This window comes from Peromyscus leucopus, chromosome 9 (assembly GCF_004664715.2).
Source record: "Peromyscus leucopus breed LL Stock chromosome 9, UCI_PerLeu_2.1, whole genome shotgun sequence".
NCBI classification, from domain to species: Eukaryota; Metazoa; Chordata; class Mammalia; order Rodentia; family Cricetidae; genus Peromyscus; species Peromyscus leucopus.
The window spans coordinates 113,813,820-113,840,051 of record NC_051070.1 but is presented as its reverse complement, the minus strand read 5'-3'; the positions used below and the strand labels follow the sequence as shown (position 1 = coordinate 113,840,051).

At 40.1% G+C, this 26,232-nt stretch overlaps 1 protein-coding gene across 3 annotated transcripts in view; it reads left to right on the top strand.

Annotated features, from left to right (window-relative positions):
* The window catches only part of Dnah12 (dynein axonemal heavy chain 12), a 175,954-nt gene that overhangs the window by 103,205 nt on the left and 46,517 nt on the right, over positions 1 to 26,232 (top strand). For all 3 annotated transcript variants that reach the window (XM_037208770.1, XM_037208769.1, XM_037208768.1), the window contains 11 exons: positions 3,172 to 3,366; positions 5,688 to 5,821; positions 7,044 to 7,206; positions 7,858 to 7,938; positions 10,432 to 10,608; positions 15,139 to 15,270; positions 16,785 to 16,874; positions 17,897 to 18,037; positions 21,948 to 22,189; positions 23,464 to 23,611; positions 23,895 to 24,040. In XM_037208770.1, the coding sequence (XP_037064665.1) occupies positions 3,172 to 3,366; positions 5,688 to 5,821; positions 7,044 to 7,206; positions 7,858 to 7,938; positions 10,432 to 10,608; positions 15,139 to 15,270; positions 16,785 to 16,874; positions 17,897 to 18,037; positions 21,948 to 22,189; positions 23,464 to 23,611; positions 23,895 to 24,040 (1,649 nt within the window). The remainder of the gene's footprint in view (positions 1 to 3,171; positions 3,367 to 5,687; positions 5,822 to 7,043; positions 7,207 to 7,857; positions 7,939 to 10,431; positions 10,609 to 15,138; positions 15,271 to 16,784; positions 16,875 to 17,896; positions 18,038 to 21,947; positions 22,190 to 23,463; positions 23,612 to 23,894; positions 24,041 to 26,232) is intronic.

Sequence of the window (26,232 nt, the reverse complement as noted above, 5' to 3'; positions counted from 1 at the left end):
ATTTCTTTATATTTATAGCCAGGATTTCATGGTGTCTTTATCAATTGAATCTGACTTTTTTTTTTTTTTTTTTTTTTTTTTTGGTTTTTCGAGACAGGGTTTCTCTGTGTAGCTTTGCGCCTTTCCTGGGACTCACTTGGTAGCCCAGGCTGGCCTCGAACTCACAGAGATCCGCCTGGCTCTGCCTCCCGAGTGCTGGGATTAAAGGCGTGCGCCACCACCGCCCGGCTGAATCTGACTTTTTTTTTTTTTAACCCAGAATGAATCCACAGCTTCTCATTTCCTGTAGAAATAAAGCATGACTTCTCCCCCAAAGTAACAGATCTTTTGACTTAAATTTTGAAGTCAAGATATTTTTTTAAATAGATGAGTTGGTTGAATCTAGCAGTTTTTATAATCCAGTGTCTCTTAGCAGCCAAAAAAAAAATCAAAGACAACACAAGAACATACAGGATCCAGTCCCTCTGTGTATTTTATATCTTTACATGGCTTATTATTACTCTATTCCCTTTTAAAGGACTTTCTCTACCCTTTTTCTTTTCTCTCCCAAGCATACATATATTTTTAAACACACTGTAACCCATTTGGAGGTTTTTTTTCCATCTGAATCTGTCTTTACTGCATATCTGTAACCTTTTCTGTCTACATGAGCAAAAACCCCAAACCCACCATGCAGCTTGCTGGTGGAGCTTGCACTGGTAGCTTAAACCTACAGGCAGCAGCTGAGAGAGATGCCTCTCTGCACCGCTGCCCATGTGAGATACTGCGGGAACCCACCATGTGGCTTAGCTATGGTATGCTGGCAGCTGCCAGGAGATATATCTCTGTACTGTGCCTGGCACAAGAGACATGAGACTAGGAAGCTGAGTTTGGCTCTGTTTTTGTGTGTTTAGAACCTTTTTTAAGCTTTTTCAGGCCTTACGTGGATCTACACCCCACATTAGGTGCCATCTGTAGTTGGAGTTTTCCTGTCCCAACTGCCTGCTTCCAAATAACCAACATGGAGATTTAATATTAATTACAAATGCTCAGCCAATAGCTCAGGCTTGTTACTAGCTAACTCTTACATTTTAAATTAACCTATCTTCCTTATTTACACTCTGCCATGTAGCATGAATCTTAAAGGTTCTTATTAATAAAATCAAACCCGGAGCCAGGTATTGGGGTCCATGCTGGTAGATCAGAGAGACAGAACAAGCCACAGCTATCTCACCTTGCCGGATCCTCAGCTGGTCTTGTCTCCTCAGACTGGAGGCCTCTGAGTCCTCATCCGGAATGGGTCTCAGCTGAATTACTGCTCAAAAGCCTGAAGCTTAACCAGGCCAAATGCTTAACCAGCCAAATGCTTCTAGTTTCTGGTCCTCACACCTTATATATCTTTCTGCTTTCTACCACCACTCCCTAGGATTAAAGGCTGGCTTTCTGGGATTAAAGGCGTGTGTCACCATGCTTGGCTATTTCCAATGTGGCCTTGAACTCACAGAGATCCAGAGGGATTTCTATCTCTGGAATGCTAGGATTAAAGGTGTGAGTGCCACCATTTTCTAGCCTTTGTATCTAGTGGCTGTCTGTTCTCTGACCCCAGATAAATTTATTAGAGTACACAATATTTTGGGGAACACGATACCACCAGACTGCCACGTGGCAGTTTCTTTATGGGTATGACACATTCACCTTTTGCTCCCTCTGTATCTGCTCATGACTCTGGACTCTGCCCTTCTTCCTCCCAGCATTCTCCCTGTGTCAGGCTGTCTTGCCCAATCTCTTTCTGCCCAGCTATCGACCAATCAGTTTTATTAACAATGAGAGCAATATGTATTTGCAGTATATAAATATTGTTTCACAGCTGTGAGATTTCTTTAGCTTTGCCAGACTTTCCTGCTTGGCTTAGCTATTAACTGTTTATTATTATTTTCTTATTAAACTTTTCTCTACTTCACTATCTTATTTTATATTTGCATATTTTAGACATGCTTTTAAAATGTTTTATTTTTATTGGTGTGTATATGAGTGTGTGCCAGTACCCACCTCAGATCCCCTGGAACTGAAGTTACAGGCAGTTGTGAGCCACCAGACATGCATGTTGTTTAAAATAATTTGCTGAGTTCAATTAGTGCTGTCAGCATGTACTTAGGTAAGGGGGCATACACTGGAGCACAGGCAACCTCCAGTGGCCACGCCCCTGAATAAAATTGACTCTCCATTCTCCAGCACCAGTCAGTTGCCAAGAGTGAAGACTAGTGAGCCCTTACTTCATCCACACTGGAATGCTGACTGGCTTGATTTTTGTGCAGGTAGTTACAGCTTCTGTGAGTTCACTAGGGCAACTCATGACCAGAAGACAGCATTTCACAGCACTCCACTCTGCATTTCTTTCATCTTTTCCACGATGGTGATATTCTCTGAGCCTTGGGATGTGGGTAGGGGCATATGATAGAGATGTCTCATGTAAGTCTGTGGACTTAGAAGTATCTTGACCAGTGGTTAAGAGCACTCACATAACATGTGATTTATTTTTGTTATTTTAGTATGCATGCAAACTACTAGGTTTCTTTATGACATTGCGCTTTGCCCATCACCTTCCCTTGGATCTTTTCCTCCCTCCAGATAGTCTCCTTTCTGCTTTAAGTTCACATTTGAGAGAGAACTTGCAATATTTGTCTTTTTTCTTTCCCTCTCATTATCCTGTCATTCTCTTCACCCTTTCTTTAGACTTCTTTCTCCACATTTCTACTGTATATCATGTGTATCACACACACACACACACACACACACACATAAAATCTAGATTTTGCTTATGGGAGAAAGCATGCTTTCAATATTTGTGTTTCTGAGTCTGGCTTTACTTTGTTGTTTCAAGATTATATAAAATCCAGTGTAACGTCATAAGGCTGTTTTGTGAGTTCAGTCAGTTTCTTATGGATGGATATTGCATTCATTTCCATTATTCCTCTAAAAACAATGTTGCATGTAGGCCTGCATAGGATCTTGATGGGTTTTTCTGATTATCTTTATCAGGTAAATTCTTGACAGATATTTGTTTTTAAACAACCAATGGTATAAAAATAAAAATTTAAAGGTAATTCATACAAACCTCATACTCTAATATCTGATCATCTCCTTGTATTAAATCCATTTTTATTCACAAGGTTTCTATTTTCTGTTCTGTAGGGTGTCCGTCCAGTAGCTCAGGCTGGCAATAAACACGATGAACTCAGTCCCTTAGCCCTGTTTGCTTTCTTTGTGAATCGCTGCAAAGATAATCTTCACATCGTTGTGGCCTTTAGCCCCATAGGAGATGCCTTTCGCAATCGTCTGAGACAATTCCCATCCCTCATCAATTGCTGTACTATTGATTGGTTTCAGGTTTGTTTCATTTTGTTTTGAGGGAGCAGAGTTGCTAGTTCTGAAAATTTTACCATGTTTAAGCTTGATTAACATTCAGCAAGTGTTTATTGATCAGTTACTATAATGATGGGCATAGTGTTTAGCACCAGGAGCTGATAAGGCTATGTGTTGCCCAGAAAGAATTCATAGTCTGGACTAGAAGAGACAGAAAAAATTAGTAAGTAAAAACAGAGACATAATGGTGATATGCAAAGTGTATACTGATTAAGATAGTGATTTTTTGAAGTATTAAAATGAATCAGTTATATAGAAGGGTGGATTTGGAACCATAGGATAGTGTGTGTGTGTGTGTGTGTGTGTGTGTGTGTGTGTGTGTGTGTGTGTGTGTAAGGTGGGGGAATTATGACTGGATTTGGTCCTCATAATTATGGAGCCTTACAGTTGTCAAGATCTTTAGTCCACAAGCTGGAGGTCTTAAAGAGTCAGTTATACAGTTCTAGTATGAAGGCCACGAGGCTCAAGACTTCGAACATCTCCTGTTTTACTTCATTTCTTACATCAACAACAAAACCCATGTGGCAGCCTGAGAGCAGTCAGAGAGGAGAATTTCCTCCTTATTTGGAAGAAGGGCAACATTTTTCTTCGGTTCAGGGCTTCTCCTGATTGAAAGAGGTCTGCTGACATTAGGGTGGTGAGTTGTACCTCTAATCCCAGCACTCAGGAGGCAGAGGCAGAGGTAGATGGATCTCTAATTTCAAGGTCAGCCTGGTCTACAAAGTGAGGTCCAGGACAGCCAAGGCTGTCCCAAAAAACAAAATATAAACTGTAGCCAGACTTTTCTTTCCTGCTCACCAGTTCCCAAATAATGAGCACAGAGACTTAATACTAATTATAAATGCTCAGCCAATAGCTCAAGCTTGTTACTAGCTAACTCTTACAACTTAAATTAGCCCATTTTTATTAATCTACATTCTGCCATGTGGCGTTACCTCTCTTTCATCTTGCACCTCCTATTTCCTTTCCCTGTCTCACTGGCAGCTCCTCTGACTCCTCCCTTCTTCTTCCCAGTGTCCTTAGGCTGGTTTTCCCACCTAACCTTACCCTGTCCAGCTACTGGCCAGTCAGCTTCTTTATTTAACCAATCACAGCAAAATTTGCACAGTGTACAGAAGGATTATTCCACAGCAACAAACAAAACAAGCAAACAACAAAAAAATCTTAAAGTGTTCACTTCTCTAAAAGGAAAAAATTACGAGCATCTTGTTGAAACTGAGTGAAAGGAAATCAGGAAAATACTCCAATGAAAAAGTAAAGAAGCATAAACTGTTTAATTAAACATTTAAAATATTTGTTGTCAAGTATTGTTTTAGGCACTGGAGATCCAGCAGTGATAAAAAGAAAGTCCTTTCTTATATGAGTTTTATAATTCTCTCAAGGGTTGAATGGAAGCCAATAGTAGACAAATGAGTAAATGGTGTTTGAGGTCTTAGTAAATTCTGAGGACACACTCACTACAAGAGGTTGAACAGTGACAGGAAGAAGGTTGTTCTAGAAAGAGTGTTCCAGGAACACCTTTATGATCCTTTAGGATCTAAATATGAAGGAAGTGAGAGAGCGAGCCATGTGAAGGTCTGAGAAAACAGAGAAGGCCCGGGGCAAGATCACAGTTGGCATAGATCAGAATAGATCAGAAGAAGCATTTCACTGATGTGGAAAAGACTAGCTAAGAAGAACCTCAGCTTTGGATGTTATGATAGGGATTATGAAGGATTTCTAAGGACAGAAATCCAAATTAAATATGTTTTTTTTCCCTTTTCTCTCCTGTGGGAAAAGGGACTAATTGGTATTGAGTAGACAGTTAGCATCTTCTACAACTGACATGTTAAAGCTGAGATGCCTAATGGACATCTAAGTAGAGGAGTGGTGAAAGTGATATAATTATGTTCTTAATATGTAATGTGTCATTAATCCTTATTTGCTATTCTTATTTTCATTTTAATATGTAAAGAAATCTAAAAAATATTGAGACCTCAGTCTACTTAATTCTGTTTTCCTCATTAAAGTTTCTTCATAACCCTAAACTCTTCTATATGAAGTCACTACTTACATTGTTGGATTGAGACTGCTAAACTTTTTAGAAATTATTTATTTTTCTTTTATGTGCATTGGTGTTTTGCCTGAATGTATGTGTGTGTGAGGGTGTCAGATCTTGGAGTTACAGACAGTTATGAGCTATCATGTGGGTGCTGGGACTTGAACCCAGGTCCACTGGAAGAGCAGCCAGAGCTCTTAACCACTGGAGACTGCTCATCTCTAATAAAATTTCTTCTTCTTTCCAGCCATGGCCTGAAGATGCTCTTGAACGTGTAGCTGTGAATTTCTTAGAAACCCTGGAGCTTACTGAGATTGAGCGGAAAGAGATAGTCCCGATCTGTAAACACTTTCATACTTCCATTATGACCCTTTCAGAAAGGTTAATAGTAATGATATTTAAAATTATGCAAATGCCTTGTATTTTAAGTGCCTTGTATTTTCCACAAAAGTTCAACATTTTGATATTATTTGTCTTCTAATCTTTCTGGTTATTTAATTAGTTGAAACCCTCAGCTAGAAAGTAATAACAAAGAAGAATTTATTATAAAAGTCCATGAATGTCTCACAAAGATCTGAAAAACAACCAGAAGAAGTTAGAATCTGTGAAAAACACACAAGTGTTTTGTTCTCTCATATGTATCACTGCTTCCCTCTGGTCATTTCCTTTCTTCCTCTTTGTGTTTAGAGGAAGCTGTCTGCCTCTTTGCTTTTGAACATACTTCTTGCAGTTTTAGGTAGAGGGAGAAACTAGCCAATTATTTCTATCTTCCTGCTCCAAATTTATCCCAAAGTGTGATTATCATCGTGTCTAGTGCCCAATCCTGATCAGATCAACAATGGTTAGTGTGGCAGATGTCTTAGGGAAAACACTACTATTAAAGACACTGGGTAAAAGTCATAGAAAAGGTGAGCTAATTGGATGGTCAGGGGAGGGTAGATACCTCAATAGTGAGTGTTTTAACTGTTGATCTCTAAATCCTTGTTTCATAGAGGCATGAACTTAAGTGCTATTATGTTGCCCATCTAAGTCAGTTATCCAGTATAATTGGCTTGGACAGTGGTCCAAGCAGTGTGCTGTAGTCTGCATACTTGTATATCTTATGTATATCCTTCTGTGTGTGTGTGTGTGTGTGTGTGTGTGTGTGTGTGTGTGTGTGTACTAGTCTTGTGTGTGTGGCCTTATACATTCAGTCAACATGTAACATGCCATGTAACTCATACTTGTCCCATTTGCAGTTCCCTTTCTGGATGCTTGCCTACCTCATTCAATAGCTTGAGTGTCTTATAAATCTAGAGCTTCCTGGTATATGACATAGAAAAATAAAGACTGTGTAATTTTTTTTTTTTGCTGTAGTTCACCCTTTATACACACCTTTGTTGATTTGTGCTTTTTAAATGTGTCGTTAGTCTTTGATATTTTTCAGGTAAGAACTTGGAATATGGTTATGTATAGATTTCTGGAGTTTCAGAAAGTTAAAATACTTAGCATGTTCTGCATAAACCTTAACCTTTATTCATAATTGCCTATGGTTAATGCTATGCTGAATTTACATCATTGTGAAATCCATTACTTATACTGTTGTCTGTTGCCCCTTTTTTAGGTTCTTAGAAGAGTTAGGACGACATAACTATGTTACCGCTACTTCTTATCTCGAACTTATTGGCTCGTTTCGGCAACTGTTGACTAAGAAACGGCAAGCTGTCATGGAAGCCAAACAACGCTATGTGAATGGACTTGACCAGCTAGCTTTTGCTGAGTCTCAGGTAAACTTGAGAAGCTTCCAAAATAATAATATATACTGATAAATGCAAAAAATAATAACAAAAACAAGAGCAACTGTTTGTTGACTGTAAGTTATTTACAAGGTTCTGTCGTATATTTCACATACACTGTCTCAGTTATTCTCTTAGCAACTCCAGAGGTAGTCACTCTTATGTCCTCATTTTATAGATGAATAAGTTTTAGAGAAACTCATTAAGTTGCCAGACCACAGAGACTCAAATACATTCTGTTTTATTTTGAAATAATTTGTTGTCATCTGAGAATATAAGAAATCTATTTTGGCTTTCTATTGTAGCAGATGTTAAATATAAGATGGGCTTATTCTAATGAGTCCAGTGCTATTAATACTGCTGTTTTATTTGTATACCATAGTATAATGAGAATACCTGAGCTGACATCTTTTCTGGTTTCATTTCCTCCATCACCACTTGTTCCAGTGCCCTGTAAAATACCTAAGAGATGCATAATCTTGTGTGAACAGGACTGGATATGCTCTCATGGTTCTTTTTATCATGCAAAGAACTGGGAAAATTAGGATTTCTCATGGCCAGCATTGTATGATGCATTTAAGTTTCTAATTTCTCTGTCAGCTGTTACAACAGTGAAAACTTAATGGCAAACTGTCTGTCTAGGTTGGGGAAATGCAACTGGAGCTTGTTGAACTGCAGCCCAAATTGGAGGAAGCTAAAATTGAAAATGCACGTATGATGCAGGTAGGAAATCAGTATTTTTCTTGATGTCAAAAAACAGTTGAATTGTGTAACGCTAGTCTTGAAACGAAGCTTTAACTTTTTGTCACCCTACCCTATGGAGTTTATGCTCTTCTACTGACTGGGTATCTCACTGGTTCTCTATGCTTGTCACTTTTAGAGGCTGGTATGAAACCCATTTCCAAATAAGGCTGCATTTATATTCTCATTTTAGATCTATCTTTCTTTTTGTTTTGTTTTAGACCTTCCTTCCTTCCTTCCTTCCTTCCTTCCTTCCTTCCTTCCTTCCTTCCTTCCTTCCTTTCTTTCTTTCTTTTCTTTCTTTCTTTTTGTTTTGTTTGAGTCAGGGTTTCTCTGTGTAACAGCCTTGGCTACCTGGAACTCACTTTGTAGACCAGGCTGGCCTCACAGAGATCCTCCTGTCTCTGCCTTCCTGGGATTAAAGGCGCACACCACCATTGCCCGGCTAGACCTATCTTTTTGTTTTAAAGTATTTTATTAGTTTTTTTTGGAATTTCATACATTGTATTTTAGCTGCCTTCATTCCCCTTTTCATCTCCTCCCAGACGCACTCCCCTTTATATACCCACCCAACTTCATGTCCTCATTTTTTTTAACTCATTGAGTCCTATTAGTGCTACCTATAGACTTCTAAATACTAGAATATGTTAGACCTACCGAGGCCAAAGGATTGTAGGAGCCAGAGGGATTAAGGACACCACAAGTAAACTCACAGAATCAACAAACCTGGTTTCATAAGGGCTCACAAAGACTGGACCAACAAATAACTAGGGACCTGCATGGGACTGGCCTGGGCACTCCTCATATGGGTTACAGTTGTGTGGCTTGGTCCCCTTGTGGGACTCGTGATGTTAGGAACAGGGGCTGTCTCTGACTCTTTTTATAGGCTTTTGGGACTCTACTCCTCTTGCTGGGTTGCCTTGCCCAACCTTAGTGCATGGGGACTAAGTTTTACTGCGACTTGATATGCCATGTTTTGTTAATATTCATGGGAGACCTGCCCTTTCCTGGGCAGGGGCAGAGGAGGAAAAGATTAGGGGATGAGAACAGAGGGGATATGGGGAAGCTGGGTGTGAGGAGGCTGTAGCTGAGAGGTAAAGTAAAAAAGAATAATTTTTTTTTTAAAAAAAGAAAGTAATTCTCTCTCTTCCAACATCTATCAATTACCAGTAACTCTCAGCTAGGGATTGTCACTGTGTGAGCTTCCAAGTGGCTTGTGCATGCTATCATCACAGTTGTTGAGTTTGTATATGCACCTGCCCTGTTGTGTCCAGAAAACAGGTTTCCTTGTAGTCATCTACTGCCTCTGACTCTTGGAGTCTTCCTACCCCTCCTCTGCAATGATCTCAAACCTCGGACGGGGAAGGCTGTGACACAGAGGCTTCTCTAATGAGATCTGAGTGCTACATTAATCTTTGGTTAGAATGGGAAGTTGTTAGGAGTCAACAGATGCCAAATATGGGTTGCATCTTGTAAATCGGGCTTTAACTGCTACCAGAAAGTATTTGACTACTCTCACGCCACTCTTCCATTGTTGTACCAGTGAGAATCTCTTGACAGGCAGGTCATTACGGTAGCTGGCAGGGTTCACAGCTAGATAAGATTGATAATTATTTTTCTCTTCTGGTAACATGCATAGCACCTTCCAGCACTATGAAAGCTGGCCAGTAGGGATGAAGTTTCCAAGTTAAACACCAGCTTGAGTTCTTCATGTTCTATGCTTTGAGTATGGGTGTCTTCACCAACAGGGCCTTACCATGAAGCTCTGCAGGGTCACCCAGAGCAGTGGTAGTAGCCTCTTGTATTTAGGTGTCAGTTGAACCTTATTGGCAGTGGAATCTTACTGGCCAACAAATCCTATAGAGGTAGCACATTCCTGACACTGGGCTTTTTGTTAACCTGTGGTTCGTAGGGCATTATTTTAGGGTAACTGCATTGAAGTTCTCTGTGTGTGTACATGTTTATATTTTAGGAGCCTTCTGCAATAGTAGTTTTCATATGGTTTTCTTTTCAGAAAGCCTTTAATGTTAATTATCCCTCCCCGCATTTCTTCCACTAACCAGCCTTCCCATCCCCAACCCCATCTGACCATTCCTGTTCCATTATTCCTCTTTCTTCTTTGTATCACTGCATTCTGTCTTCCCTCCTTTGAAATCTTCTCCCTCTCCATTCCCTTATTAATTTCCTGATATCTGTGGTATTCTGAATGAGATAAAGCTATCTAAAGATCCAAAACTAACATCCACAAAAGACATATGACATTTGTCTTTCTGGGTTACCACTCAGAATGATTGTTTCCAGCATTATCCATTATCTTCAAATTTCATAACTTAATTTTTCATAACAAACCTTTCTACTATCCAAAATGATGTGTTGGATTCCATAATTTTCAAATAGTCTTTTGTCTCTAGGCTTGAAGAAGCAATAGGATACTTGAAAATCTGTCTTTATTTTCACCTCATGTCTTTTCTCTAGATTATTGAGATAGAATCTGCACAAGTAGAAGCAAAAAGAAAGTTTGTGAAGTTGGATGAAGAGATAGCCAGTGGGAAGGCAGAAGAGGCCCAGGCTCTGAAGAACGAGTGTGAAAGTGATCTGGCCGAGGCGATTCCCGCCTTGGAAGCAGCTCTGTCTGCGCTGGACACACTTAAGGGGAGTGTTTGAATTTGCCATCTTGGGTTTCATCAACAAGGAAGCAATATGCAGGTCTTTGGTTAACATGTTGTGACTCTGTTTTGCTGGGTTGTATTGTTTATTTGTCAAGTTAAATGGAACTAACATCTGAACAGTTCTTCTTTGATACAGTGTTATATTTACATACTTGCTTTTCCTATGTTATATCTAATTTTCAATCAGGATAGTTTAGTGGGAATGGAATGAATAGTCTTTGTGAATCCCAAGAGGCTCTACACATGGGCCAGAAGGAAAGGAATGAGAGAGGAGGCAAAGAGAAGAACAGGTGTGTCTCTACTTCTGCAGCTTCCTGGATATATGTGCACAGAAAATTCAAAAGTTATGTCTTATGCAGCTGTGAGCTGTACCTTTCTGCAGTACATTGTGTTGTGTGTGACTTTTAAGGCTCTTTACACGAGACCAGAACTACTTCACAATCAGAACAGGAGAGTCAAGAGCCCATTGACTGGGAGGCTGAGAGTATCCAGACCCTATTCCTAGCCTGCATCCTTAGTCATTATCATAATTTTCCATGTGGGAGACCTCACAAGACTATAAACTCAACCAACAGCTAGCTTAGCATTTCACAGGCTCAACCCCTGTGTGACTTTAGTTAGACAGCCTAGTGGTAGCTTAAAGACAAGATTGTTTTAGGGCATTCATGCTAATATAAAACTTCCTAGTGTTTTCACTGTGCCATGAACTAGGAATTTAAAACCTCAAAAAAAATTTTTTTTGAGAAGCTGAACACAATGTCTCTGAATGGGGGGCAGTATGGAAAGAACTTGTTTCTAATATTTCCTTCCCTTCCCCGGCTCCCAGCCGTGATGTCTGACAAGGAGGATGAATTCCTGGGTGATGATGAGGAGAATTATGGTCTGTAATACTCTAGAATAGTTACCTCTGAGGCAAATGGAAAATCGCTGTAGATTTTCAGAGCATTAAAAGATGATGATGCTGAAGCAACATTAAGCAGCTTCTAAAAGGCTTTAGAACTTGAAGATAAAAAGGGAGAAGAGGGATTTAAAGCATGAAACAAGTGGTTAAGATCAGTTTCAACTTGGCAAGTTTCCCAGGAATAATGAATAGATACAGGCAGCTATTGGCATAGATTCAAAATATAAGAACAGGAAATTATTCTGAAAATTCATTAATACTCTCAAATTAATATAAAATGCATTAATATTCTATACTCTCAATTAGTTATATTTTAATGCTATCTCCACTTCTAAACAAAATTCTGACTTTTAAAAAGTCAAATGGATTGCCTAAGGTATTTTATCAAGCAACACTGGAAGCTTAGGACCATGCTCTCAACGGCACACTGTGGTTTAAAACAAACACAAGGCTCAAGATAAAGAGAAGAATATGGGAACTCTAAAATGATTAAGCTATTGTATCAGTGCAGCCAAACTGGTGATGGAAACGATGCCCCCCACCCGGGAGGGAGGGGTACACAGTCATTAGAAATGTTCGCCTTGGAGAGTCAAATGCACAGAGAACACAGGCAGATAATAGAAACCTTTAAGGCACTCTATGAGGTCTCTTCTCATCAAGTCTGCCGTCCCTCACAGTGAGGGTGACACAGGGTGACAGCAAAATGCACTTGAGTGGTGCACAGAGAAAGGAATATGCTGATGATTTGGGGAATTACAATCAATCAGGAAGTCAAAATTGCTGCTCATTTAAAATATCTGGCCCCAGCAAATATAAGGATGAAATTTAAAATAAATCCATTTGATCCACAGAAAGCCAAACCTTACAGAAATTCTAGTAATGATAAATCAAGTCAATGGCTGTCAGAATAATATCACTGAATTTGAAATGATTCTTAACACAAATCACAACATCATGAAGAATGCAATCATAAAAGATACATGCTGAGATCTTTTACAAGTGTTCGTAAAACTGAGCCTTACACAGGAAGATATTGTCCCTTTATTTCTAAGGAGTTAAACATAGATGTAGTTAATATGGAGGGCTTCCTGATGTAGTACATGTTAGCTAACATCACTCAATGCCAAATTGATCAAGTCAACCAATATCTTCAACTAACAGTCAGAAGAAGGTGGCACATGAGACACTATGCTAGAGAACTTCGTCTGATTAACTTCTCTCATTTAGGCCGTCAGAGAATAGCTTTTATAGATGTACTTAAGATCACAGTGCACCGATAGAATCTCAAAACTCTGAATAAGGCCCCCAAAACAAAACTAGTGTTAGGTGAATGTCCTGGAAGTTACTGGACTGTGGCAGAAGGGCATTATTGGTTAACTGGGTTGTATTTTGAGCTGCATTTATCCCAACAAAAACAGTTTTAATCTCCACAGAACACCAAACCACCATGGAACTTATGCTACTAGGACATCTTGCTCTAAACACACAGCATCATGAAGAGTTAGTGCGTCATGGACAACATGAGTCCTGTGATTTTTAAATATGCTGACACACTGCCATTGGTTAAATTTTAAAGATGTTTGGCTGCAGAAATTCTCTCACATGTCACCTGTGATGGTTTGAAATGCATACCTCTCTGAACACTTCCTTTTCTCAAGCATAAATGAAAATGTTTGCTGTATTTTGAAAAATATCAGTTCTTTGAAACTGTGTCCCAATATTTTTGTGCCTGCAGTGTCATGAAGATTTAGATGGAAATCTCTTTAGTTGTAGTGATGTATTGGCACTTTGGCTTGGTTTCAAGCAGTACAGTAAACAGTGTAGCTTAGAGATTGTTATAAAACAAAGCAGAATCAACCCCCAGAACCTATGATTATCTTTCTTTATGCTTCCCACTACATTTAAATGCCACATGGTGCTTAGTTTCCTGGTAGAGGTTTGTCACCGCAGACAAATTTAACAAAACTTTGTTTTTATTTTAAAAATTGTTTTTAGATTATTTCATTTTATGTGCATGAATGTTTTGCTTGTATATACGTGTGCACCATGTCTGTCTGATGCCTGTAGAGGTCAGAAGTGAATGAAAAAAAAAATGAAAAGGAAAAGACATGACTGTTCCTAGGTATGGTGGAGGAGAAAGTTTGTTGTCCATATAAGGGAGAGCATGTCAGAGGCAGCGATATCTGGGAGAGTCCAGAGTGGACATGACCAGACTGAGCTGGGACCTGTGAGAGAAGGGGAGGAACAGAGAGAGGGAAGAGAGGGGAACCAGGTACGGCAGCCAGGAGGCCACAGGTACAAAAGGGTGGGTAACCAAAATGTCTGGATTATGTAGGGAAGAGCCTCCGGGGAAGGGCAGCGTATCCCTTGGGCTGAAGAGTTCAGGATAGAGGGCAGGGTATGCCAGCCATAGACTAACAGGTAGGGACTGAGGGATGCTGGGAGAACCTGGATGCCAGGTCCAACTTGGATATGTTAAATAAGCACCTCAGCCATTTGTCTTGGGTTTGAAGCTTAACAAGAAGAGGGTATCAGATCCCTGTATGTGAGCCACCATGTGGGTGCTGAGAACTGAACCCAAAAATCCTTGTGTTTAACACAGACATCATTCTAAGCAACCAAGACCATCAATTTAAGGAACTATTTTATCACTGTGTTCCATGAACTTTCAGACTCTTTTCTAATACAAGAGTCTTAATACCTTCAAACCCTGCCAGTTCAGGTCTTTGCCTCCACCTTCAGTTAGAGTCTGCTGCGGTGTATTTCCTGGTTTGCATTATTAGTATGAGTCAGGGTCCGAGCTGATTCTATTTAGTATGAGAAGTCAAGAAGTTTTAAGGAAATGGATAAATGGATAACAGAATTATTGGAAGAACTACAAAAGAGCTCTTGGAGTGATCTACTAAGAATGACCCACAAAGGCAAACCACAGAACTGGTCTACCAGGAGCTATTTCTCCAGTAATGAAGCCTGCAGACCTTGTCCACAGAAATGTACAGCTCCACACTCATCCACAGCAGTGAAACAAATGCCTCACACCAGCCATTCTTCCCACTCACTGTCTGAATTCTAGTGGGATTTGGGTGATGTGATCTTAGAATCTGTTCCCAGGTAGGGACTAAGATACTTACTAGCTTTCCAGCACTTGAACCATTACAAGGAATACCAGAATATTGGGATAATCAGACAACTGAAAATATCTTTCCTAACAATATACAGGTAACAAATCATAGTTCTAATATAGGCTTGTCATATTATTTTTACAACATTTTACAGATGATTCTCTGGAGGTTTCATAACACTAATTGTGTCTTCATCAAGACTGAGGCTTGGTCTCTGTTCCATTCTCTATTGCTAATTCTTTTTATAACTGTGCAAGCCAAAATTACCAAGATGGTTTTTATTTCCAAAAAGTACTTTGTTTTTTATTTCTTGAGATAGCATCTCCCTGTGTAACCCAGGCTGGCCACAAGTTCTTGACCCTTTCCTTCACCTCCTGAGCTCTGAGATTATAGGTGAATACTGCCACAGCTAGCCCCAACATTAATGTTTAATTCCCATTGTTTAAAAACAAGCTGTTCTATAAGGATGCCTTGCTTTCTTTTGATACAGCCAGCTGATATCACAATTGTGAAATCCATGAAGAACCCTCCAGCTGGTGTTAAACTAGTTATGGCTGCTGTTTGTGTCATGAAAGATATAAAACCAGAAAAAATTTCAGATCCTTCAGGAACTGGAGGCAAGGTAATAACCGGGCACAGATTTAAATTTTATTATTGTTTTTTAATTGTTTACCATTATCAAATTAAATACCAACAACTTGCAATCCAGGAAAGAAATACTGTTTTCCAGATTGTATAGACTCAGTTAACTACAGAAAATAGTATCTGTATATATTCTCGTGAATACAGTGTCAGAAAGCTGTGGTTTTAGTTGCGTCTATTTTCTTTTCTGGCCATACAGATTCCCTGCTACTGTCCTATGTCTTGAGGCCTGTACTTTGTAGCTAGGACTTGTAAGAAAGTGACATAGAACCTTCGGGTGTTGTTTTTGAGAATTCATACATTTTTACTGAGTTAAGAGAATTTTAGTAAAGCAAAACAAACAAATAAAAATCAACGTGTGCTAATCCTAGCTCTCCAGAGGGAGGCAAGAGGATCAGGAGTTCAAGGTCAGCATTCAAGGCAAGCCTGGGCAACAGAAACAACAAAACAAAAACCAAACAAACAAAAAGATAGTGTGCTGTGCCGTGGAGGTTGAAACAGGAAGAGTGCTGTAAATTCCAGGCCTCTTTGGGCTCCATCATGAGTTCCAAAGCAGCCTGAGTCACGGGGTGAGGGTCTGTCTATAAAACATTAACATCAAAGCAAGGGCTGTGGAGCCAGAAGATCCCAGTAACCATGTGACCTCTGGATGAAGTGTCTGGATCTCTGGCAGATTCTAGTCAAAAGATAATTATGGCATCCACCTTACAAAGTCAGAGGGTGTTAGCTAATTAATGCCTACAAAGCTCAATACCGAAAGCCTTGTCAACAGCACACACACAATACATGTAGCCTGTTATTGCAATTATAATTCAAGGTGTATATCCCTTAAGGAGGAGGGGGCACCCGACACTGAATTTACAGACACTTTCTTTCCAGGGTTTATAATACCTGGGTTTGAATTCCTAAATTAAAATTTTTCACTTATATTTTTCATTAAGATAATAAAGTAGACCCTTGTCTAGTTATTCTCATTTACACATACACACACTAAATAATTTAATAAAAAGAACCAACCTTTAAAAACATGAAGTAATAAAATGTACTTTCTTCTGTGAAACTGCTATGGTCATGACTGCGGTCACTGCTTATTTAAGTTTTCAAAAGAGATGACCACCTCTGTTTTCAGTGATTAAAGCTTCAATAATAAGTTTATGTGCATGTTTAAAATACTTCGTATAGTATATCCTTAACATGTTCTTGGGGAGAAGAGTCTTTTCCTGTTTGTTTTTTTAAACACAGGGTTTCACACATAGCCCTGACTGCCCTGGAACACTAAAGTTAACCAGGCTGACCTTGAACTCACAGAGGTTCGCCTGCCTCCTCTATTTCCTAATAAAGCATGCTGGAATTAAAGGTATGTACCACCACATCTGGCAAGAGATGAGTCTTTATTTTCAAGAAGTTAAGATTTCTTAAATATATAAACATTTTGCTGACTAGTATGCACTTTTAATTGTATAACTTGTCCACGTCTATAAACTTCTTTTGTAGATATTTGATTACTGGGGACCTAGCAAAAAACTTCTGGGAGATATGAATTTCTTAAGAGATTTGAGAGAGTATGACAAAGACAATATTCCAGTAAGTTATATCAGATTTTCTTCTTTAAATGTGATTTTGTTGGGATGTGATAACCTTTAAATTACACACATAAGGAGATAATCCTTTTGTGAGATTATGATAATTGATAAAGGGATACTACATTTATTAATGGTTATAGAATGAATTTTCATAATAACAAAAAACACTCAGATTATTAGAAAATTAGTAAATTACTATTTTAGTGTACTGTTGACTTGAAAAAGTTCTCTCAATATCTTCATATAATAGTTCCTTTATTAGGAAATCTTGTTCATATTTACATAAAATAAGAAGGTATCATATTTTCCATTTGAATTGTTATTTATTGATGTTAATTATTCTGGTTTTCAAATGTTCTATCAATCTACAGAGTCTTTTTGCATTTTTGGAAGGAACATCTTTCTTTAATATCTATAAATTTATGTATTTTTATCATAAATATTTTGTTTCTGCTATAATTATACTTTTAAAATTATCTCAAAATGTTTATTTTGATTTCTAAAAACAATGTAACTCTTAAAAATCATTTTAATGTGTGTGTGTGTGTGTGTGTGTGTGTGTGTGTGTGTTATAAGTGTGGATACATGTGCTGTGGCACTCAGGTGGAGGCCAAAGGATGATGTAAACTATCTAGGTTTCTCCTTCCATCATGTGAGTGCTAGGGATTGAACTCAGATTATCAGGCATGGTGGCAAGTGTCTTTTACCCAATAAGTCATCTCAAGGGCCCTCGATGTAACTTTTTAAAATCCAAATGTTTTTATTTATTTATTTATTTATTTATTTTGGTTTTTTGAGACAGGGTTTCTCTGTTTAGTTTTGATGCCTGTCCTGGATCTCACTCTGTAGACCAGGCTGGCCTCGATCTCACAGAGATCCGCCTGGCTCTGCCTCCCAAGTGCTGGGATTATAGGTGTGCGCCACTGCCCCCAGCCCAAATGTTTTTATTACATATGATTTCCTTCCACTTTACGATTGTGTGATGAACGCTTTAATTTTAAACTCTAAACCTCTGTTATATAGGTGGCTGTTATGCAGAAGATTCGCAGTGAATACTTGACAAACCCTGAGTTTGATCCCCCTAAGGTGGCTAAAGCTTCTTCTGCAGCTGAAGGTCTGTGCAAATGGATCATGGCTATGGAAGTGTATGACAGAGTCGCAAAGGTATTTTCAGGACTTGCATACCTATTTCCTACTAAAATAGCCTCAGGAATAAAAATGTACACTTTAAGTTTTTACATTTATTTTGTTTTAGGTCTTTCGGAATTTCATAAAGTAAGTTTTGACTATATTCACCTCTCCCCAGCTCCTCACAGCTCCATCCCACTCCCCTGCCCACCCACCCACCCGACTTGGTGTTCTCTTTGTTATTCCTGCCCATCCAGTCCAGCCTGTGCTGCACACGTATTCTTAGATGTGTGGTCTTACGCTGGAGCGGGGTCAGTCACTGGAGCGGGGTCAGCCACTGGAGCGGGGTCAGCCACTGGAGCAGGGTCAGCCACTGGAGCAGGGTCAGCCACTGGAGCGGGGTCAGTCACTGGAGCGGGGTCAGCCACTGGGGCGGGGTCAGCCACTGGTGGCAGCATCCTAAAGAAAACTGACTCTCCCTCTCCCAGTAGCTATTAGCTGCCCATAGCTCCTCAGCTAAAGGTGGACTTCGTTTCCACCTGCACTGTCCATTCTGGGCTTTGGTCTGGCTTGAGCTTGCATGGGTCGGTGCATGCTGCCACACCATTGTGAGTTCATGTGTGCAGCCAGCCGCTCTGTGTGTCCAGGGGACACTGCTTCCTTCTATTCAGTCACCAGCTCTGCTCTTAGAATCCTTCTGCCCTCTTTCGTAATGATCCTGAGCTTCAGGGGCAGGTGCAGTGTGTATGTTCAGTTTAGGGCTAAGCATTCTGCAGGATCTTTATACCTCGGTTATTTGTGAGTCTCTTTATCTACCATCTACTGCAAATAGAAGCTTCCTTGATGGTGGCTGAGAGATGCCATATGTCACAAATACATTGATAAGTCATTAGGAGCGGGTTTAATACTTTGTTCATTTAGCAGAATAGTAGTAGTAGGCTCTCCCCTAAGGCCTATGATCTGTCTAGCCACAGGTTCTTGGCCCAACAATAGTGCAGGTATGGGCTTCATCTTGTGGAGTGAGATGTAAATCCAGTCAGAAAGTGGTTGGTTACTCCATAATTATTGTGTCGTTGTTACACCACCGGCATGTCTTGTCAAAGCTGGTCCTTATTGTAGCTCCCAGCGTTCACAGCTGGGTAAGACTGATGATCACTTTTCCCCTCTGGTAGCTTTCATAGCACCTTCTAGCACTGTGGAAGCTAGCAATGGGATGAAACTTTGGGGTCAGTACCAACTTACAATCTCCATGTTCTGTGACTCAAGTACATGGTGTCTTCAGCAACAGGGGTCATTCTTATCACTGAGTTCTGGAGAGTAACCAGCAGCATTGGCAGTAGCCTGTAACGTTTGGGCTCTATGGGACTTCACTGACCAACAGCTCCAAACAAGGAAATCCATTCCCAGCACTGGGCTTTTGTTAGTTTGTGGTGTCTAATAGGGTCATGGTTGTCCCATTATAGGATATTGTATATGTATGTTGAGTCTCTCTCTCTCTCTCTCTCTTTCTCTCTCTCTCTCTCTCTCTCTCTCTCTCTCTCTCTCTCTCTCTCTCTCTCTCTGTTTCTACAGTAGTAAGTAGGTTTCTATATGATTTTTAAGTCTTTAGAGTTAATTATCCTCCCTTGTATTCCTTCCCCTAACCTTCCCTCCCACCCCCACCTCAATTTAAACCCTCTCTGTTTTATTAGTCCGCTTAAACTTTTATATCACTGCTTTCTATATCCCTTCCCTTGAAAGCCCAACTCTACCCCAGCCTGTGGCCTCCTCCTTATTTCCAGATCTCTGCGGATATTCCAAATGAAATATGCACATCTGAAGATTCAAAGCTAACATCTACAAATGAGGGAAAATATGAAACCTTCATCTTTCTGAGTCTGGGTTACCTTCCTCAGAATGATTGTTTCTAGCTTCATCCATTTTCCTGTGAATTAAATTATTTCATTGTTCTTAATAGCTGAATAATATTCCATTATGTAAATATACCACATTTTCCTTGTCTATTCGTCTGTTGATGGACATCTAAGTATTTTTTTTTCACTAAATACAGTGGCTGTCTCTTAAGTAACTGCTGTCCTAATCAGCAACTCCAACTCAGCCACTGCTGGCATGAATTGTTCGAATCTTAGGTGGTCTTTTAATAAAAAAAACTCGGAGCCAGATATTGGGGTGAAAGATGAAAGATCAAAGAAGAAGAGCAAGCCATAGCCAACTTCACCTCACCAACTCCTTATCTGATCCTGTTTCCTCAGACTGAATGTCTCTGAGTCCTTACCCAAAAGAATCTCAGCTGAACTGCTGCTCAGTTCCTGTCTCCTCCCGCCTTACACACCGTTCTCCACCCAGCCATGTCACTTCCTGGGATTAAAGGCATGTGTGCTTCCCAGTACTGGGATAAAAGGTGTGTGCCACCATTGCCTGGCTCTGTTTCCAGTGTGGCCTTGAACTCACAGAGATCCAGACGATATCTGCCTCCCAAGTGATAGAATTAAGGGTGTGTGCCACCACTGCCTTACCTCACATCTAATCTAGTGGCCGGCTCTGTCCTCTGATCCTCATGCAAGTTTATTAGGGTACACAATATATCACCACAGGGAATTCTGTTCCCTCAGGCTCTGGCTCTCTCAAGGCCACTAAGGGAAACTTTATCTAGCTCTCTGCCCCTCTATAGAACTCAGGATTCCAAGATTGAGGTGAAATTCTGCTCACTCAGAGAGGCTGAATAGCAGCTCGCGTCTCCCATCACACTTCTGCTCCGACCCCACTTAAGAACCCTCGCCACACATGGTTCCTCCCTACCACGTCCTGTCAGCTAGTTGCTGACTCGGCCTCCTGACTGCAGGTTAATTTTATTTAATCAAACAAATGTAACACATCTTTGCATCATTAAACAAAGACTTCACAGCATAAACAAATGTAACACATCTTAAAATAATATTCTACAACATCTAAGTTTTTGTTTCATGGCATTGTGTGGGAAGCACAATGAATATAGATGAGCAGGTATCTCTATAATAGGATATCAAGTCCTTGGGTATATGTTCAAAAGTGGTGTAGCTGGACTGTATGGTAGTTTTTTGAAGAAACTTCACACTGATTTCCATATCAGATATACAAGTTTTTCACCCCTACCAGTACTGAATAAGTGTTCTTTCCCCATATCTATCCAAGAAATTGTCATAATTTGGTTTTTTGCTGTTTTTTTTTTTCCAAGACAGGGTTTCTCTGTGTAGCTTTGTGCCTTGCCTGGAACTCGCTCTGTAGACCAGGCTGTCCTTGAACTCACAGAAATCCGCCTGCCTCTGCCTCCCAAGTGCTGGGATTAAAGGCATGCGCTACCACTGCCCAGCGACTTAGAGAGGAAAATGATATTTAAAAAACAAAACAAAACACTAAAACATCTTAAAATGATGTTTTAATGATCTTTAAATGATATTTAAAATGATCTTTAAATGATATTTAAAAAGGTTTTAAAAGCACATTTGTATATTAAAAAGAAAACAACTTACTATAGAACAGAACGAGAAGCCAGGCATGGCGGTTCACGTCTCTAATACCTGCCCTTGGGAGGCTAAGTCAAGAGGATTGTCATTGGGTTCAAGGCAGTCAGGACTACCGAGTAAAAACTTGTCACAAAAGAACCAACAAGTTAAGCAAAGAGGAAGAAACAGAACCACCTGCTCCCCTCCCCCATTTTCAGTTGATTGGCAACTTCTCATTATCTTAAAACACTCTGCTACATATTGTGATGTTTTTATTGCACATTAAAATAACTTGTTATTCCAGAATAATTTTATATGCTATAGTTTACAAGTCCAAGTGATTTATATTTTTTGTGGAGTATATTGGTGGTTTGCTTTATAATGTATCGTCATACCCCATGTCTGACCCGTAACATCTGACTTGGACATCGAGCACACAACATCTGCATATTGTTCCCAAACAGGTTGTGGCTCCTAAGAAAGCTCGCTTATCAGAGGCTCAGAAGTCCTTAGCTGAGACCATGGAGCTTCTGAATCAGAAGAGAGGAGAACTGGCAGAAGTAGAGCATCACCTGGAAAATCTACAGAAGATTTTTCTTGAGAAAACAGAGGAAAAGGCAGCGTTGGAAGATCAGGTGGAACTGTGTGCTAAGAAGCTGGAACGAGCCTCCAAACTGATAGGAGGGCTGGGAGGAGAAAAATCGAGGTAGAGCCTACCGCTTCTCACGAGAGCTGAGGGTGACAGGCGTGAGATGGGGGTCCCACCTGCTGTTTGTCCCAGTCATTTCTGATTTTACATGGCTGATCGAGAATAGGAGGCATTTTGTAAAGCACCTGGCTGGGACTCTCCAAAGGAGCAAGATCAGTGTTGAGGACAGTATTTATAACTTGTTTTCAAAAACAAAAGCAAACAAAGAAGAGAGGAAAAGGAGAAAAGGAAACACAATGTTAACAGCTTTTATTTTTTTACTTTATTTTATTTTGAGGCGGGAGGGGATGGTTTTCAGGCAGGGTTTCTCTGTGGTGTTTTGTGCCTGTCCTGGATCTCACTTTGTAGATCAGGCTGGCCTCGAACTCACAGAGATCCTCCTGCCTCTGCCTCCCGAGTGCTGGGATTAAAGACGTGAGCCACCGCTGCCCGGCCAACAATTTTTAATCTAAGTGGTCGTTGTTGTTGGTTGTACAGTTGTTTTCCAGTTTTCCATGTATCTTTAAGTTGGACTGGACAGTCAGCTGTCTCATGATTGGTAATGTTTATTCAATGAATAGCATGATATAGTAACTTAGTCCAGGTTAGATGGTTTTGAAATAACTTCTACCATGATGGTTTTGTTGAATGGAAAAACTATTGACTTTATCTGCAGGATCTCAACTTTTTAATTTAAGAAATTTCAAAGAGTCTTGCTTCAAAATAGTATTTCTGGAATGACCTGCAACTGTTTCTGGATCTTATTTTCTAGAAATAAATACTGGAACAAATAGTGGGACCCAATAGAAAAGTATAAAGGAAAAAATGCTGGGTTGTCATTGGTGGTGAAGCTGAGTCCCACAGGGCATAACTGTTGCTCTTGTACAGAAATGTGGAAATTCATATCATGTAGCATATCAGAGCTGGAAGGGATCCAACCTACTTGTTTTACAGATAAGCCCAACATTTCATAGTATTTTCTTAACAGGACTGGACAAGAAGGCCCTCGTACTTTCCTTTTTATTGTTTTAATTTTATGTGTGTGACTGTTGACCTGCATGTATGGCTGTGCACCACATACATGCCTGGTGCCTGTGGAGGCCAGGAGAGGGCGTTGGAGCCTCTGAACTATATTTACAGACAGTTGTGAGCCACCATGTGGATGCTGCAAACTAAACCCTTGTCTTTTAGAAGAGCAGCCCGTGCTCTTAACCACTGAGCCATCCTTCCAGCCAGCCCTTCCCATACAAGTGTCTGTTGTAAATTGGTTTTGCCTTTGGCTTGTTGCACAGATGGTCTCAAGCTGCCAATGACCTTCAAATAACATATGAGAACTTGACGGGTGATGTCCTCGTGTCAGCAGGAGTAATAGCTTACCTTGGTGCTTTCACTTCCGGATTTCGACAAGAATGCACAGAAGATTGGAGCAGGATGTGCAAGGTACTAGATTTCCACCTAGCAACTTTTGTTTGGGACATTCCACGTGTGTTTTGGAAAACATGATGGCGATAAGGACAGGGAAAGGAAGAGTACTGAAAGTATGGGAGGTCCCCTCTCTGTCTCTCTCTCCCCTCTCTCCCCCTCTCCCTCTTCTTTAACTCAAAGTCCAACTTTCAATGCAGTTTTTTATGATCCTTAGTTATGGAAATTAAAAATGTATTTAACTTAATATTTCAATTAATAAGATGAAATAAACCATCAGACTTTTGTTCATTTGTTACAGGAGAAAAAATTCCCATGTTCAGAGGAGTTCTCATTGAGTAAAACCTTGGGTGATCCAGTAAAAATCAGAGCTTGGAATATTGCTGGGCTACCAACAGATGCATTCTCCATAGATAATGGTGTGATTGTTAATAATTCCAGACGATGGTAAGGAACATAAAGGGTTTCCTTGAGTTTATTTGGAAGTCTTCAAATATATATAAAAGTTGACTTTCCCAAGAAGCACAGTGTAATGGTCACCCCGAGACACTGCAGTTAGCACTGTGCTTTGTTTGCTGCTTAATCACGAATCCATCTATGCCTCTGCCAACCTTCTTTCTAAATGTGCTTACAGATGAGCTGAAGACATGTGTTTTCCCCTTAGCCACTTCAGCATCATATTGTTAACTACATCAATATTAGCTTACATATTTTTTGTTTGAGGTAAAAATTATATATAACAAAATTATATATAACTCTAATGTACCATTTGGTGAGTTCAAAAAGAGTACACACCTGTGCACTCAAACCTCCATCAAGATGCAGAGCAAGGCTACCTCTTTATATTCCTTTCCTGCTCTCATCCCACCCAGGAAGTCATTGTTCCGATTACTTCTCAGCATAGATTAGTTATGCCTGTAATGTAACATCATATCTACTTCTTGACATATATATGAGACATTTTCCTCTCAGCATAACTGTTTTTAGATTCATCCATGTTACTCCATGTGTGGGTGCTTTGTTCCAGGAAGGTTTATATTCTGTGGTATAAATACATCAGCACCTATGATTCTACCATTTATTCAGTTATCTTACCAAATTAAAGGTTTCTAAGTCATTCTCGCCTCGATTTCTCTATTTATAAAGTGGAGTAATAATTGTGCCTAAGCCAGGCTGTTGTGAGGATGTGGGACACTTAAGAGTAGTATCAAATTAATATGAGAACTCAGGAGTATAATCATGGCATGCTTTAGAAATGGGAAGACTTAAAATTGGATGAGAATGTGGCTGAATAACCCCTGAAGATACTTTTTCAAAAGAGAGTTAGCTGGGCAGTGGTGGCACACGCCTTTAATCCCAGCACTCGGGAGGCAGAGCCAGGCGGATCTCTGTGAGTTCGAGGCCAGCCTGGGCTACCAAGTGAGCTCCAGGAAAGGCGCAAAGCTACGCAGAGAAACCCTGTCTCGGAAAGAGAGAGAGAGAGAGAGAGAGAGAGAGAGAGAGAGAGAGAGAGAGAGAGTAATTTTCCAATATTGGGAGTTATTCCTCATATTAAAGTTGATTATAATAACCATTTACTATTTTCCTCTCTAGCCTCCATCCTCCAGCAAGTCCCAGGCTGAGTAACCACTGTTCTCTTCTCTCCTCATTAATTATATATTCCTTTAAAAACAGATTGATGTATTTCATGTGCATAAATGCTTGCTTGCATGTATTTCTGTGTACCACATGCATGCCTGGTTGCCTGCAGAGACCAGAAAAGAGTGCTAGGTCCCTGGAACTGCAGTTGCAGACACTTGTCAGCTGCACAGGAGTCCTCTGTAAGAGGAATGAATGCTCTAAATCATTGAACCATCACTCCAGCCACCAGTTATATGTTCTCAAACACAAAGCCTTTACTTTACTGTCCTAGAAAACATTCCTGAATAGATTTTAAGTATATATAAGACTTAACTTGGGCAATCACTCTGTATAGCTTTACTCACAAACTTGTAAAAATCATTTATTAGCTGATGTTTTTTATTTTAAACTTTTAACAAATGTTTTGTACCATTATTTTTCACATTACAGTGACTGATGCCATGCATTAAAATTGCTGTGATGACAGGTTATTGAAAACAGAAGAACTCACAGATTCACAAATTCCTAATTCCTCTAACACTGGTCTAGTTTTAGAATCTTGGGATTTTGGCCAATGTGAGAGTGAATTTCCTCATTTATAAGAATAAAATTCTCAATTTTTAAATTATTCTCTTGACAATTTCATACATGTATATAACATATTCTGGTCACACTGATCCTTTTACCCCTTCTTATCCTCCTCCACCATCATCAGTGCTCCCCCAGCTCCTCCCACCATCAGTGCTCCCCCAGCTCCTCCCCCAGCTCCTCCCAAAATCAGTGCTCCCCCAGCTCCTCCACCACCATCAGTGCTCCCCCAGCTCCTCCCACCACCACCAGTCCTCCCCCAGCTCCTCCCACCACCATCAGTGCTCCCCCAGCTCCTCCCACCACCATCAGTGCTCCCCCAGCTCCTCCCCCCACCATCAGTCCTCCCCCAGCTCCTCCCACCACCATCAGTGCTCCCCCAGCTCCTCCCACCACCATCAGTGCTCCCCCAGCTCCTCTTCCACCACAGT